Below are 14,919 nucleotides of genomic sequence, written 5' to 3'. Positions count from 1 at the left end.
AAGGACATTCTCTCACATTCCTGGAGGCCAGAAGTCCAAAATCAAAGTTGGCAGGACCATGCTTCCTCTAAAATCTGTAAGGAGAATCCTGTTTTGCCTTTTCTGGTTTAGGTGTTCCAATCTCTGCCTTTGACTTCACACTGCCTCCTCCCTGTGCATCTGTATTTCTCATCTCTCTCTTTTATGTTTATTTTATTGATTTTAGAGAGAGGAAAAGAGAGAGAGAGGAACATCAATCTGTTCCTGTATCTGTGTGCCCTGACTGGGGATCGAACCAGAAACCTCTATGCTTTAGGACTATAACCAAATGAGCTATACAGCCAGAGCTTATCTGTCTCTTATAAGAACACGTGTCATTGGGTTTAGGGCCTGCCCAAGTAATCCAGGATGACCTCACCTCAAGATCCTTAACTCAGTTACACCTGCAAAGACACTTTCTTTTTTTTTTTTAATTTTATTTATTTATTTTAGAGAGGCGAGAGAGAGGGAGAGAGAGAGACAGAGAAAGAGAGGAAAGAGAGACAGGGGGGAGGAGCTGGAAGCATCAACTCCCATATGTGCCTTGACCAGGCAAGCCCAGGGTTTCGAACCAGCGACCTCAGCATTTCCAGGTCAACGCTTTATCCACTGCACCACCACAGGTCAGGCCGCAAAGACACTTTCATAGCCAGGTCACATACACAGCATTTAGGATATGGACATATCTTTTTGAGGAGCCACCAATGAGCCCACTACAGAGGGTGGTAAGGGGTGCATTTGGAACTGCCAGGACTGGGGCACAGCTGGGTTGTTGTACCAGCAGGGCAAGACAGGACCTAGGAGTCATCCTGACTTCTGGCCTCTCCATGTCCCTGAGTCCCAGACTTCTTCCTTCCAAACCTCTGCTCTGTCTGCCTCTCCCCCCCATGCCCTGTCCTGAAGGTGTGGGCCTCATCAGGGACCTGCACAAGCCAGGCCTTGATGACCCCTCAACTTCTGACCCAGTACAGCTGAGCCACTCATTGTTATGTGTTCCTTCCCCATCCATAGGTGGCCACACCCCACAACACCCTGCACCAGGCTTCACACTCCTGAGGTCCCAGGCAGAGACAGACGCTGCCCTGAAGCCCCAGCACTGCTACCCAGGCGACAGTTTTGAAGGAAGAGATGAAGTGACCATGATGGCAGCTAGCTGGCTCCAGCCCAGGCTTATGAGGGATGCAAGTAAGTCACTGGGGGCAGGAAGGACCAGGAAGCCAGGATGGCTGGGGCTCTCACCCCGGTTCAAGGACCATGTGGAGGAGACAAGTGTGGAGCAGAGGGGCCTTTTGAGCTGCCTGGAGCCAGGAGAGTGAGGTCTTCAGGGAGGGTCATGCTCTGAGGCAGAAGCCAGGGACCGGCTGCTTTGAAGAGGTGGGGGAAATGGGGGAGCTCTTGCTGACCTTGGAGGGGACACAAAAGGCTTGTGAGGAACCCTGTGCCAGGAATAAAAGGGTAGCAGGTATTTCTCTGCCCAGTTAGGGATCTAGATGACTCTATTCTGCCTCCGGCATACCCTCAGCCATGGAGGCGGGAGGGGAGTGTGAAGAAAAGAGGGCCAGAGCCAGATGTCCCTTGGCTGCCACCTTGGGAGCTCCAGCCAGGAGTCAATAACTCTAGGTCTTAAATAGTTCATTCCTTTGATTTATACCTTCTCAGTGTTCGGGACAGGACGGGGCAACTCGAGGGGCTAAATCGCCCAGGGCCCTGCGCCCGCGCTCCGAAAATCGGACTCAGAGCCTTCCGTGGTAACAGATCCAAAGGAAGGGGGATCCAGGGCCGGCCCGCGGGGGTTGCGAGTCGGACACCTTCCCCGCTCTGCCCCGCCAGACAGACAGACGGCCGCGGGCGGGGTACGCGCGGATGGTGCGGGCGGTACAGGCGTCCGGAGGCCGAGGCCCGTCCTCGGCACCGGCTCGGGCTGCGGCTACGTGAGCCGAGTCCCGCGGGTTCCCTGGGAGCCGCTGGCCACCGCGCGACGGGCGGGGCGCGGCGCCTCGGGCCATACCACCCGACCCGACCGGCGGGGGAGCGGCGCCCCAGGCCCCGCCCGGCAGGTGGCGGCCCCGCCCCGAGGCCGACGTGCGGAAAGGAACGCGCCGGCAGCGCCCGCGAGGGGCCGCGCGGCGGTGGGCGTGGCGTCCGCACCCCCCCTCGCGCCCACTGGCTGCGGCCAGGCAGGGTAGACCCGGCCCGGCCGGCAATTGGCTGCGGGTTTTTTTTATATTTGCATAGGGCGGGGCACCGGGCGCGGGCGCGGAGACGTGGGGCGCGAGGGGGACAGCGGCCGCTACGGAGTTGGGCCGAGAGCCGGCGATGGCCCCGCGCGCGGGGGTCGCAGGTGACGCACGAGGGGGTCCCAAGCCGGCGGGCGGGGGGCGCACCCCCAGAGGCCGCCTGCCCTCGCGGGCTACAGGGGCTCGGACGCCCAAGTTGGAAGAGAAGGAGGGGTCGGGGTGCGGGACGACCCCTCCCTCCGCCTGCTCGGCGGTCCCTCCAGGCGCAGGGCAGCCACTGCCCACCGCACACTGCGCTGCTCAGGAACCACTGTGCGTGTGACAGCGGCTGATCTGTTCCTGGGCAGCGCGACCGCCCCGGCCCCTCTGTGACCCTGCTCTATCGGACAGGGGGGAGACCACACCGGACAGGGAGAGGCCACACCGGGTCGGAGGGCACGCGCCAAGGGGTGGGGGAGGGCGCCCTATGGAAGGGTCTCCCTGTGTGCTCCCTGCAGACACCGAGGGGGTGGGAGAGAAAGAAAGGACCTGGAGAGGGCTTTGCCCCCTCCGCGTAAGAGGTCTCACAGGTCGGACCAGATGCCCTCTCGTAGGGAACTTTCTTTTACTTGTGTGTCAGGGTGCCAGGTGTGCAGCGATCCTGGGACGGTCTTCTGGATGTTGCCAAGCTGAGGACAGCCCTGGGCACAAGCGGACTGGAGCCTCCAGGACCAACCTCCTGAGGGACACCTCTGGGATCTTTCTGAAGAAAGACAGTGACAGATTTGGCTTTTATGTGCATTTCTGCCACTTCACACAAGGCCACTAAGGATGGCAGGACCCCACGTATGGTGCCCAGCAACCTGCCCCTCCAAGAGTGGGGGCACCTTGTCAAGTCCCTGGCCTCACCACTGGCCTTCTCTGCTGAGTGAAAATCTGCTGAGCGTGGAGTGTGTCCAGAGCAGCTTCCAGGCCTGCAGGGGCCAGGATGCCTGCAGCAGCCCCTGGGCCCTCTCAGGGCCGTAGGGGTTGGTGGCTGGAGCTGGGTCTGCTGTTTTCCGAGAGCTGAGGGACTTGCATGGACTCACCACTTCCCTTTGGAAGAACCGTGTCCTGATGGTCACTGTGGTATCACACCTAGTGGGCTTGGTAGGGTGAAGCTCTGCAGGTGACAAGGAGGCGGTGATGATGGCCCTTGGTGTTGAGAACCAGTGGGGCTGATTTGTCGCCACTGGGCAGTGACTTGCTGTGAGTGACGCTCAGTGAACCCAGGCATTCTCAGCCAGCCCTAGAGGGCACTTCTGTGCTGAGGATGAACAGGAGCTCTGAGCTCAGTAGGGGCTCCAGTGCTGTTCCTCCAACAGTCTGGCCCTGAAAGGCAGCAGTGACCGGTGACAATGGCTGCTTCGTCCTCACACCAGGATCCTCGCTCAGCTATGTGGAGAGCTGACCTAGCCTGACTTGGTCCTGTCCTGCTATGAACTGGACATTTGGAGGGAGTTGGGCGTTTTTCTCACCTCAGGGCAGCTCACAACATTGTTTTCAACGTACAATTTGCAACTCAAAAGTTAACTTTTCAGCCACTCAAAGGTTTGCTTAGTGATGTGAAACACTTCTAGCAACGTTCTGGTGGGGATTTTGTACATCTGAAATAGCCACTGGGGAAGGTTCTCCACCTTGGCTGCTAGAGAGGACCCCCCTCTGAAAGGGGACCGTTAGCTTGCTCAGAGCCAGTAGCAGACTGGGGACAAGCCTCTGGTGGTGGCTTCCGAAGGAACAGGTGTCCCTTGGAAACAACACAAGAAAGCCTGGGTGTGTGAGCTTGGCTAGCTCTGTGCCTGCTTCCCCTTGGGGGCTGAGAAACTTGGTGAGGAAGCTCCTGGCACTGAGGGCATGGGCTAGTTATGCACATCCCCAATGTGTGCAGGATGGTCCCTGGATGGCACTTGCTCTGCCCCTGCTGGGCTATATACTCAGCTTGGGAGATGATCCCGTGCAGCAGCTCAGGGCTGGTGCCCAGATCCATCCAGCCTTCCGGAGTGAGGGTGGGAAGTGTGGGTGAGGGGAGCAGGCCCCTTACACCTGATGGTGACCGCTCAGAGCTCCCAGCCCTTCCACCCAGGATGCAGCCCCCTCAGTCTTCCCAGTCCAGGCTGCACCCCATGTGACCCTGTGCTTGGGTCTGTGGGGCCACAGGTCAGGCCAGCCCAGACCCCCAGGAACAGGCTGCTTTGAGCTGGGCCGCAGGCTCAGGCAGCAGTGTAGACAGAGGTGTGGCTGGGCTGGGAGCTTCGCAGAGGAAGCCTGGGCCGGGTTCCTCTGACACTAAGGTCAGAAGCCACCTTCTGCCACTTTGGCTGACCAACCACTCCCCATCTGGGCTGCTGCTCAGCAGGAAGTCCCCGGTCCTGGTTACACCCCTCAAGCTGGGCTCTTGGCTTCCTTGTTCCTGACGCTTGGCACTTCATGGCCTGAGGCCTGACTCAGAGCCACCCCAGGAGAAGGCTGACTCCATCCAAGTTGCCCAGCCCAAAACTTAGTATCAATACAAAGACCCTCGTGACCTAGGATGTCTCCACCCTGTTCCCCGCGACCACCCATGGCTGCACCTGAGGCTTAGAGTCCCCAAGTTCTGGCCATGACAAAGGTCTCCCGATCTTCGCCACCACCCTCAGAGCTGAGAGCCTGCGGCTCAGCCCAGCAGAGAACTGTGATTTGGATACCTGCCCTGATTTCAAAGCTGTAGGCACATAGCAGAGGCTTCCCGCCCACCTGGGGAGCCAAGGGGGGTGTTGGAAGGCAGGGCGGCCACACCCTCAAGAGCCTACAAAGCTCCTCTGGGCAAAACTCCCTGGGCCTGGCCAACCCAGGAGTCTGGGGACCCGCCCCCACGAGCTCTCAGACTCAGACAACCTGATAGGCAGGTCTGGCTCGTCCTTGAGCCCTCATACCCAGGAGTCACTCCAGAGTGGGAGGCAGTTCCTGCTGCTGCTGAGGAGCAGGCCAGAGGAGGGGAGCCAGGTGGGAGAGGATCACATAAAACCTATGCCAGGGCTGAGGCTTCTTTAGGCTCCAGACCATCCGTCTCCAACACCAGGGCCAGGCTGCAGAGAGCTTCGAGGGTGGCTCAGCATGGCAGCCTGCAGTGTGAGGTCCTGGGAGCCACAGCCTTGGACCTGAGTGACCGATGACCCTGAGAGACCCCCTTCTCAGGAGCTCTGGCTGTGGCCAGCCCCTGGCAGCTCAGGGTGCTCCCCAGTGACCCTGGGTGGAGTTGCAACTGTTAGACCCCATAGGCTGTGCCTAGTGCTGCCGCAGGACACACTCAAGCCGCTTCAGGCCGTTTATTGAGGTTTGAGTGTGCGGTAGGGGAGGCAGCACACATACATACATGTATACACACTCCCACACACATACACAGGTACTGAAGGATACCTCCCACATGCAAGCACATACCCACAGACTGAACACAGTGGCTGTGCATCTCCCGTCCCCAACAAGGAGCTGTGGCCTTTGCAGCCTAGCAGGTTCTGAGCTGGCCAAGCTTCTCCAGGGGGCTTGGCAGACTTGGCAAGTACCAGGGCAAGAGCCCTCAGTCTCCTCCTGCCCCCCACAGCAGGAACAGCAGGGTTCCCAAGTGTTCTGCCTCAGGCCCAGGGCACGAGGGCTTCCAACTGCACGGGGGCATGAGTCCTCTGTGACCACCGACTCCTCTGTTGTCCAGGCTGGGCTGGCCTGGGCTGCCCTTGCTCGTGTCATTAGAGCCCAGGGTTGGGTTGGCAGTGGACATTCACTCTGGGACAGATGCTGCTACCTCCAGTTCTGCCTCATGGGGACAACTGTGGAGAGGACATAGGCTGAGGGGGCTGAGGGGCCACAGAACGATCTCATCCCACCCAGAGTGGGTCAGACAGACATACCCTCCGGGCTCAGACTGGACACTATGGCAGGACTCTGGGGGTCTCCCATCAGGGGCTTTTCTCTGGCTGGAAGCATGAGGTCCTGTGGGGAAAGCTGGTCAGCCCAGAGCCTGGAACTGAACTGGGCACCCCCACTGACCCAGCCTCCCTCCAGAACCACTCGGACCTGTGTGCCTGGGGCGGCCCCCGTCTGCTGGATGAACTGCTGCAGGTTACACTGACGCAGCTCCCGGTTCAGCTCCTCGAGCTCCTGGGCCTGGGCCTGGGGGACATGGGACCCTCAGGGGACACAGCCATGGGGCTCCAGGGCCTGCTGGTCTCCCTCCTCTGACCCCCAGACCAACCCCTCAATGTACCCATGTCAGGGGTGCCAGTCCTGTGAGCTCACCTGCAGGGCATGCTCTGCAGCCTCCAGAGCCCTGCTCACCAGGGCCAGGCTGCCCTGTACCTCTGCACTCTGCCGTTCCTGGGCAGCCAGGTCCTGGCGCAGGCGCTCCGTGGCAGATGCCGTGGGTGAAGGGGGCCCAGGGGCCTCCGTGGCCAGATGGAGCTTGGCCTCCAAGGCGCGAGCCTGGGCATCCAGAGCCTGCAGCCGGGCAGTGTGCTCGGCTGTGGCTGCACTCAGCGCCTGCAGCCGCGCCTGCCCCTCGCGCTCCCGCGCCTGCTCCCGCCGCAGCTCCTGCTCCCAGAAGGCCTCCTGGCTGAGCTCTGCTGCATTCCTCTGCACCCTACGCTCCAGGGCCTGCAGGTCTTCACAGCAGCCTGTCACGGGTGCTACAGAGGCCACAGGCTCCAGCAGCACCGGGTTGGAGGCCAGCCTGGGGCACCCCAGGCTAAAGGTCAGTGCTTTGTGGGGCTCCCGGTCCAGTGATGGTCTCGGCTTTGGGGGAAGGCTGGCACGGATTGGGCAGCGCTCAGGGGGTGGGCAGCTGTCTGAGGAGGGCCTACCAGTGAGGCTGGGCCCTGTCCGCCTCAGGACAAACTGGACATCACTGGCAAATTGTCCACAGGTAGCCTGGGCACCAACTGGACACTCCTGGGGCAGCAGCTGCCGTTCTTTCTCCCTGAGACGCTGCACGAGCACAAAACGGCCCGTCTGGCCTGGGGTGGAGGAGAGGGGTCAGCCTACGTCCCCACCCCCACCCCTTGTCCACCTGGATTGAGGAACTGGGTGGGGGCAAGAGGGATCAGCAACCAGGCCCACCCTCCTTAGGGGAAGATGGGGCCAGAAGGCCAAGCCCTACCCCAGGTCCACCTGTTGGGCTTGTTTGCCCCTGGGGGTACTCACCTATAGCTTGGGCTAGTGCAATGACCACTTCCTGACAGGTGGTCTGCTCGGAGACCCCACAGACTACTCGCTGGATGCCGTCCACCCACACCTTCAGCTCCATGGCTGCAGGGCCAGAGAGCATGTCCCTGTCCTGCGGGTGAGGGCCACAGGGTCAAGCCCTACCTGGTTCTCCTCTCTTGCTCCTCCTGGACTGACCAACACCCTCAGAACTGGTTCGGAGCTACCCGCAGGTTACACATTCCTGGGGTGGGGGGTAATCAAGACCAACCCCACAAAGCGGGAACCAGTCTGCCCTCCTGAAGCACTTGGAGGCTTCCCCACTTCCCAGCCTCCTCTGGCCCCGCCCCACTCCCGGAACAAGGAGAATAATTAACCAGATGCTGGACTTCCTGCCCCCCCCCAGTCACCTGGCGCGGAGGGCACTGCCCCTCCAGCGAGGCACCGTCCCCAGTCACCCAAGCGCGCCCGCACGCAAACTCCGCACCCCGCTGCCATGGGAACGGGAACGCACCCTCTCCCGCGACTCAGACGTCGGCCCGCCGGACTCACTGAGCCCGAAGTAGGCAGCCCCCTCCCATTCCCGCCGATCGCAGCGCCCGCCCCGGAGACCGCCGTCCCTGCCGCGGGGAGGGTGCAGGTGCGGCGCGGCCCGGCTCGTACGCCTCCTTCTAAGTTGCCGCCTGGGCCGTCTCGAGGGCGCGCTCCACACTTAGGAGGCTCCTGGGCTTGGCACGGTTCTCACCTGGGCGCCCGCCGGCTTCCGAGACCCAGACTCGAACCGGCTCTTTCCCAGCGCTCCGCGCCGCCGCAACCTGCCGCCTCTAGCGCAGCGGGAGCGCCTGGGTCCGTCACCCATTGGCCCGCATCCCGCGCGCCCCACCCCGTGAGTCTCCATTGGCTCCTGGATGGCCCCGCCCACCACGCGCACACGCCCATTGGTCACCTTTGCTGCGCCCCGCCTCTCCCTATTGGCTCTTCGCCCGCCCCGCCCCCGGCGGCGCCCAGGTGTGGGCGGGGCTTGGCGGCCTCCGAGGGGCGGGTGGAGCCCGAGTCCACTCACACCCGAAGCCCGCGAACTACGCGGAAAGGCGACCGAACCGGCGGTCCGCGGGCGGCGCGTGGGGCAGGTGTCTGGCCCCATTCCCGGGCCCACTTCCTCAGAAAGCTGCCCAGTCAGCTGACGAGACTCCCTTCGAGGGAGGGGGGCGCCGGCCTGGGACCCCGCCAGCCCGCCTGCGCTCAGAGGGAGTAATGATGCCCGTTGCGTCCCCGGAGCCAGGGTCCCGCCAAGACCCCGTTCCCTCAGAGTCCGCGGCGACAGTCGTCGGGACCCACAGGGGTCAGGGGCTGTGATCAGGCGGGAGGGCGACGTGGAGCTGGTGGGCTGCCGGCCCTCTCTGGCTGCAGCCGGGCTGAGCCCTTGGTGAGGAAGGGGGCCCGCCCCAAGGTTGTTCGGCACAAAGGCCCCGGGCTCTTTGTCTGAGGCTCGTTCCCTCCTCCCCATCCTGCCCCCAGTGGGGCCCAGTGCCCCCCTGAGCCGCGGATACGCTCCTCGCTATGGCCAGTCCTGCCGTCCCCTGGGGAATCCCAAGCCAAGTTCATCAGCCGTTGCCCCTCGGCCGCAAGTCTCTTTGTGGAAGGCGTTCAGAACCACTTCTGCCCCATCAGTCTGGGGCCATGGGCCGTCTTCTCGCCTGCCCTTGTCCTGCCCAGCACAGGAGGCTCCACAGGATCAAAAGTTGAAAACCTGAATAAATGAATAATGAATGAAGGAAGGTGGGGTGGGGGACAAAGTCTGGACAGCACTTGCCTTGTGGGGTCAGATCTGGGGCCTCACTTTTGTTCCAAGGCAGAGAGAACAGTTGTCATGGTTACAGGCATGTCCAAGAGGGGTCCCTACGGTGGCCCAGGGGGTGGAGATGGGCAGGGGAAGGTGAGGTTTCTGGCTTGAAGATTAGATAGGTGGGCACTGGGCACTTGAGGGCAGAGGCTGTGGAAAGCACTGAGACGGAGAGGGTTCAGCAAGCCCCTCCCCCAGTTTCTTAGGGCTGTCCACTCCTTCCTTGTCTACCTTATGTCCGCTGAGCCCAGTCAAGTCTGAATTCTCAGGACTGTGTTCCTGCTGGCTTGTTGGACACACTCAGAGGCCAGCAATGCCCCCTAAACCCACCAATCAATCTTCACTGTCAGGCTGGGAACTAGGAGACCTTCCCCAGGGTTGCTTGGGCTGAGTGATGACTGACCATCGTAGGCCCTACTGGTCACTCTGTGGTCCCCTGGGCCTTCAGAAGTTAGTTGGGCAGTAGCTCGGCCTCACAGCTTCTCCTTCAGGTTCGACCAGCCCCCAGGAGGTAGGCCTGGGGCTCACTCAGGGTCATGGTCTGGTGGGGTCTCCTTGGAGGCTCCTGGTAACAAACAGCCCCTCCCTTTCTGGGTGCTGGTATCTATGGCAATGTTATAAAGCCTTTCTCTCCCCAGGCCTGCTTGGATTTCATGCCTCAGGTGAGTGTTGGGGGTAGGGCCCTGGGGGGTGGGGACATGGGTGTTGTTAGGTAAAACACCAACACCTCTGGGGACACTTGCTGTAGGCTGGAAGGGGGAAGGAAGTACCTCGGATCTTGGAAGGGTGATAGGAAAGACACCACGGGGAATGTATGAAAATCCAGGTGACATATTGCCTTGGGGGTGTGACCTGCTGCCATAGCCTGGTCAGAAACAAACAAGTGTGGACACCCACGTGACCCAGTCTGGTGTCCTGTGGAGCAGACACACATACCTATGGGCCTCCTTGGAGAGCCACCCAGGATGCTGCCTGGGCCTGTCAGGCACACACACGTGCATGTGGCCATGTAAGGAGAGCCCCGCAGGGGGACCCGTACATGGGATACAGGACAGACAGCCCCACCACCCCTCTCAGCTCCTCCAAGAACATCAAGAATGGCCCTCAAGTCGTGCCGGGAGGCTGGAGAAGCCAAGGAAGAGGCTTTCTTGTCTGTGTTGGGCAGAAAGCCGGCCAGTGGCGACATGGGGCTTCCCGCTAGCTCACCTGCAGGCCTGAGGCACACCCAGCCCAGCTCCACACAAGCAGTCTTCTCCTCCGTCAACATGCAGTAAGGCGGGGAGGAAGGAGTGGTCAGCCACTTAAGCCAGGCCAGCCAGAAGGTGGGCCTGATCAAGCAGGGACGGTGCTGGCACTGCAGGTTGGACCCCGAGTCCCTGGACCCCGGCACTCTGCGGCTGCTGTGGGGACAGCGGGAACTGGAGATTCAGGCCCTGCGGTGTGCCATCCAGAACCACCCGAGGGCACGGGACTGCCACATTCTGCAGAAGGTGGCTGGGCTTCCACCTGAGAGGTCAGCAGTGAAAAACTATAGGCCCCAGCCCAACCCAGCCCTGTCCGGGCCCTAACTGCTGGTTTCTGTCTGACCCCAACCCCAACCACTGAGTCTGACAAAAAATCCAACCTAAACTCAGCCCTGACCTTGACCCTGATCTTTGCCTGTAGCCCTAGTCCTTACCTGACCCTAACCCTAACCCAGGGGTCCCCAAACTACGGCCCGCGGGCCACATGCGGCCCCCTGAGGCCATTTATCTGGCCCCCGCCGCACTTCTGGAAGGGGCACCTCTTTCATAGGTGGTCAGTGGAGGAGCATAGTTCCCATTGAAATACTGGTCAGTTTGTTGATTTAAATTTACTTGTTTGTTATTTTAAATATTGTATTTCTTCCCGTTTTGTTTTTTTACTTTAAAATAAGATATATGCAGTGTGCATAGGGATTTGTTCATAGTTTTTTTTTGTAGTCCGGCCCTCCAACGGTCTGAGGGACGGTGAACTGGCCCCCTGTGTAAAAAGTTTGGGGACCCCTGCCCTAACCCTTAAAGAGCTGATACACTGTTGACCTGCCTAGACCCTAAGCTTAAACATGGTGGGTGCTGAACTCCAGCCAGCCCCCACCTCTGACCCAGACCTTTCCGAGCATGACAGGCCTGGCCCAGCAGCACTCTGTGCTCTCGGGCCCCTCTTGTTCCCCTGGCTGCTGACCCAGAGTTGGGGGCCCCTGAACTCGCCCCTTCCTCCAGGAGCCCTTGCAGTCGGGAGAAGCGCCTGCAGACCCAGGTCCAGAAGCTGACTCTGGAGTTGAAAGAACAGAAGGAACAAGCCCAGCTGGTGAGGCAATCAGGGAGCTGGGCTGGGGTTGGCCTTGGTGGGGAGGGGTCTGAGACGGCCCCACCCCACGTGGGCCCTCCTGGAGCAGGAAAAGGCGCATCTGGAGGAGCAGGTGCTGCAGACCAAGACCCTGCTGCAGCAGCTGGAGGCCCGGCTGGACGCCTTGCAAAAGTCCTGCCTCCTGAAGCTGGCCCAGTCTTCCTGGGTGGGCCGCATGCTGAGGTCATCCACTGGCAGTGTGGAGGTGAGCCTGGGCTCCGGGGCCCCCTGCTGCCTCCCATCTCCCCTCTCCAGCCCTCCTTGGACTTCCCTGACAGCCAGTCCAGATGTGTGCCGCTGCTGAGGGGCTCTGGCCTGCCCCGGAAGCCTGACTCCTCAGGCCACCTCTGGACCATGGCCTGGTTCTGGGAGTAACCACAAGCCCTGGGGCCCACCTGACACTCTCAGCAAGCATGTGCCTCCGGTGCTGGTGAGGTCGAAGGGGAGAGATGTCTCGGGGGGAGGGGTGCCCTTCTTCCTCTGAGCGCCTGCCCGCTTGCCTCGCCCCCTCTCGCAGGTGGTGACTGCAGAGGACCTAATGGACCCCAGCGACGAGAATGACGAGGCCCCCCCTGCTCGGGAGGTGAGCGAGGTCCCGCACGTGCGCTCATAGGTTCTGCAGGCCTGGGCGGGGGGGACGGGGGGCACATGCCTGTTGCTTTCTGGCCAGGGTTTCCGGCTAGAGGATGTGGACTGGAACGCCGTTGCCCGTCGGTACCCCAACCTCTTCGCTGACATGAAGTTGAACTCAGATTACAAGTGACTGTCCCTGGGCAGGGACCCCCCCGGGGGGGGCAGGGAAGGGAGGGCTTTGCCTTGGCAGATGTGGACCGGAGGTCAAGTTCCACCCTTAGTGTCACTGGACAAGTCACTCAAACCTTTCAAAAGTCAGTCAGTTCTCTGAGCTCTAGAATAGAGTAGGGACACAGGAAAGGCTTCCTGGCCACCACTGTTCTGCCCTGAGCCCTTTTCCCAGGCTGGGTCTGAGGGACCTGGACCACAATTTGGGGTATTTCTCCCACCTTCGGGAGGCTGGCTGCGGGCGGGGGGCAGGGCTAGGTCCAGGAGTAGAAGCTGAACAGCCAGTGAGCAGACTGTGGTCTGCAGGCACCTCAGGCCCCGGCTGACCCCGCAGCTCCCACCGGCCTCACCACCTGAACAGTGTGGCTCAGAGTTATGCCAGCAGGGCTTGGAGCATCATCTCAAGTGGAGCTCCCTGCCTCCTGAGGACGCCAGCCGCTCGGGGGCTGTCAACTCAGACTCTAGCAGTTGGCAGGCGGACAAGTGGTTTGTGGTGCAGGTGACGGGGCACCCACCCCAGTCGTCCGGCCACGTCTCTTTCGAGGGGATAGAGTCACACGCCAGGCGGCTCAGCGGGAACGCGGAGTCAGAGCCTGAAGGTGGAGTGGGGGGGCTCCCCTGAACCCCTCCAAGTAGTGCAAGCTACTCCTCTGCTCCGCTCAGCCTCCAGGGTCCAGCCACCCCTCCTGCCCTGGATCTGACCCCCGGTGCTGCTCCTTACCCGTGTGGACCCCCAGAGCACTGTGGGCCGGTTGGCCTCACAGATGTTTCAGGTGGACATTCCAGATGAGGGACCCCCTCCCAAACAGGCCTCCTCTCTCTAGATCTCGGGGAAACGCACTCAGACCTGCCCGACCAGAGAGTCCTGGTACCAGAGTCCAGTGCAGATCCTGACCACTGGCATCCAGCACTTTCTCTGAGGTATGGGAGTGACCCAGCATGGAGGATTGCGGGGGGCAGGAGCGGCTCTCCCAGCGGGAGAGGACCCTGCCTAGCGCCCTCCGCCCCAGCAGGACCGGCTCCTGCCTGAAGATCGTGGCTGTGAGCCTTCGCGAGAAGCTCGTCAGCATCCTTAACGAGTCAGTGGAGGAGACGGCCGACCTGGGCGGCTTCATGCTGCAGCAGCTGGCGCGCGACTTCCCAGTGTTCGTGTACCGCTTCCCACCCCACACGCTGCTGGCGCCCAGGCACCACGTCACGGTGCACCCTGCTCCCCGCCCCTCGCCCGCGCCCCTGGCCCGCGCCCGGCGTCGTCCCCAGGTCTGGAGCAGAGGACTAGGCAGCAGCAGGAAGCAGCTGTCCTCGTCCGTGGCTCGAGAGCCTGTCCACTTACACTCCAGCCGGAGCTTCGTGACTCTTCTCCTAAACCCCAAGGGCGAGGTCAGTGCGGGTCCCAAACCCGGGAAGCGGGTCGGGTTGGAGGAAGGCCTCCCGGGCTGGGTGTGACCACGTGCCCTTCCCACCCGCAGGTTGTAAGCAAGCACCAGGCCCCTCACTGCGTGACTCCTGTCTCCAGAATCTTCGACGACAACATTAACTTGTCTATTGACACCTTCCCGCTCTCCGAGGCCCAGCCTGGGGCCGACACTCGGGAGCAGCCGCGCCAACCCCGACCCCCAAGCAACGGTCGGGTGCGGGAGGCCCCGGCCCGGAGCCAGAGGCAGGGGTAGGGACCGCGGGGACCCTCGGTCCCTGCCTTCTCCCCAGGCCCCGCTCCCCCCAGACCGTCCCCCAGACCCCTGTCAGGCCCGTCCCCCACTTCCGCAGGCCCCTGGATTCTTCAGAGCACCTCTCAGACCCCCTCCCCCGCTGCCCCAGGCTCGCACTTGCCTGGACTCCCTTTTCCCGCAGGCGGGCTCGGCCCCCACGCTCCCCTCGCCCCACCAGGAAGCGGGCCCTGTTGCCGCGCCTAAGTATCCACAAGGTATCCTGCCCGCGGGAGGTGCCAGCGCCTCCCGAGAGCGCGGAGACGACCGCGCGGGAGCTCCTGCCAGCCATCCCCCGTGAGCTGGCGTGGGGACGCCAAGGGAGGGGCGCGCCAGCAGGGAGGGGGAGGCCAGTCCCCCGACCCCGCTTTCCATCACTGTCCCACGCAGAGGGCGCGCTGGGCTTCGCGGACCGCCAGGCTAGGAAGGAGCACAGGATCCCCAGGGTGAGTGCGCGCGCGCGGGGTGTCCCCGGGTACCCAGACTGCTCCCTCCGGCCCAGCCCTCCTTCGCCAGGCCCTGACTCCCCGCCCCGGGTCCCTTTCCTCTGCCCTCGCTCCCCGCCCCTCCACGCCGCTCCACGTGCTTCTCGGTCCCGCGTCCCCCAGGTGTGCCGGAAGAGAGTGGACCGGGGCTGCCCGGTGGTGGCGCTGTCGTTGCAGAGCATGGCGGAGAGAAGATTCGGTTTCCGCTTCCTCAGCTGCCCGCACATCACTTGGGATCCGCGCGGGCGGGTGTAGGGCTGGGCAGGGGCAGCCAG

The 14,919-nt window shown here is 62.2% G+C and overlaps 2 protein-coding genes across 4 annotated transcripts; one reads left to right on the top strand and one right to left on the bottom strand.

Moving 5' to 3' along the window:
• Positions 1 to 5,563: 5,563 nt before the first annotated feature.
• RASSF7 (Ras association domain family member 7) lies at positions 5,564 to 8,411 on the bottom strand. 3 transcript variants are annotated; one of them, XM_066368069.1, is made up of 6 exons: positions 8,188 to 8,358; positions 7,443 to 7,575; positions 6,543 to 7,255; positions 6,321 to 6,416; positions 6,155 to 6,236; positions 5,564 to 6,073 (listed from the first exon to the last, which is right to left on the bottom strand). In XM_066368069.1, the coding sequence occupies exons 1-6, from the start codon at positions 8,338 to 8,340 to the stop codon at positions 6,045 to 6,047; spliced, it is 1,206 nt and encodes a 401-aa protein (XP_066224166.1). In that variant the 5' UTR covers positions 8,341 to 8,358; the 3' UTR covers positions 5,564 to 6,044. The 3 variants fall into 3 exon arrangements, with proteins under 3 accessions (XP_066224166.1, XP_066224079.1, XP_066224252.1); XM_066367982.1 differs by having other exon boundaries at positions 6,155 to 6,416; positions 8,188 to 8,411; XM_066368155.1 differs by lacking the exon at positions 8,188 to 8,358 and adding an exon at positions 7,957 to 8,154 and having other exon boundaries at positions 6,155 to 6,416.
• Positions 8,412 to 10,032: 1,621 nt separating this feature from the next.
• Positions 10,033 to 14,911, top strand: LMNTD2 (lamin tail domain containing 2). The gene is made up of 13 exons (XM_066367847.1): positions 10,033 to 10,555; positions 10,646 to 10,798; positions 11,526 to 11,613; positions 11,702 to 11,857; positions 12,170 to 12,235; positions 12,323 to 12,411; positions 12,760 to 13,052; positions 13,278 to 13,374; positions 13,464 to 13,833; positions 13,923 to 14,119; positions 14,272 to 14,456; positions 14,550 to 14,605; positions 14,768 to 14,911. The coding sequence occupies exons 1-13, from the start codon at positions 10,383 to 10,385 to the stop codon at positions 14,897 to 14,899; spliced, it is 2,055 nt and encodes a 684-aa protein (XP_066223944.1). The 5' UTR covers positions 10,033 to 10,382; the 3' UTR covers positions 14,900 to 14,911.
• Positions 14,912 to 14,919: the final 8 nt, after the last annotated feature.

The sequence above is a fragment of the Saccopteryx leptura genome, chromosome 1 (genome assembly GCF_036850995.1).
Source record: "Saccopteryx leptura isolate mSacLep1 chromosome 1, mSacLep1_pri_phased_curated, whole genome shotgun sequence".
Classification (NCBI taxonomy): domain Eukaryota; kingdom Metazoa; phylum Chordata; class Mammalia; order Chiroptera; family Emballonuridae; genus Saccopteryx; species Saccopteryx leptura.
This window is presented reverse-complemented; position numbering and strand designations above follow the sequence as displayed.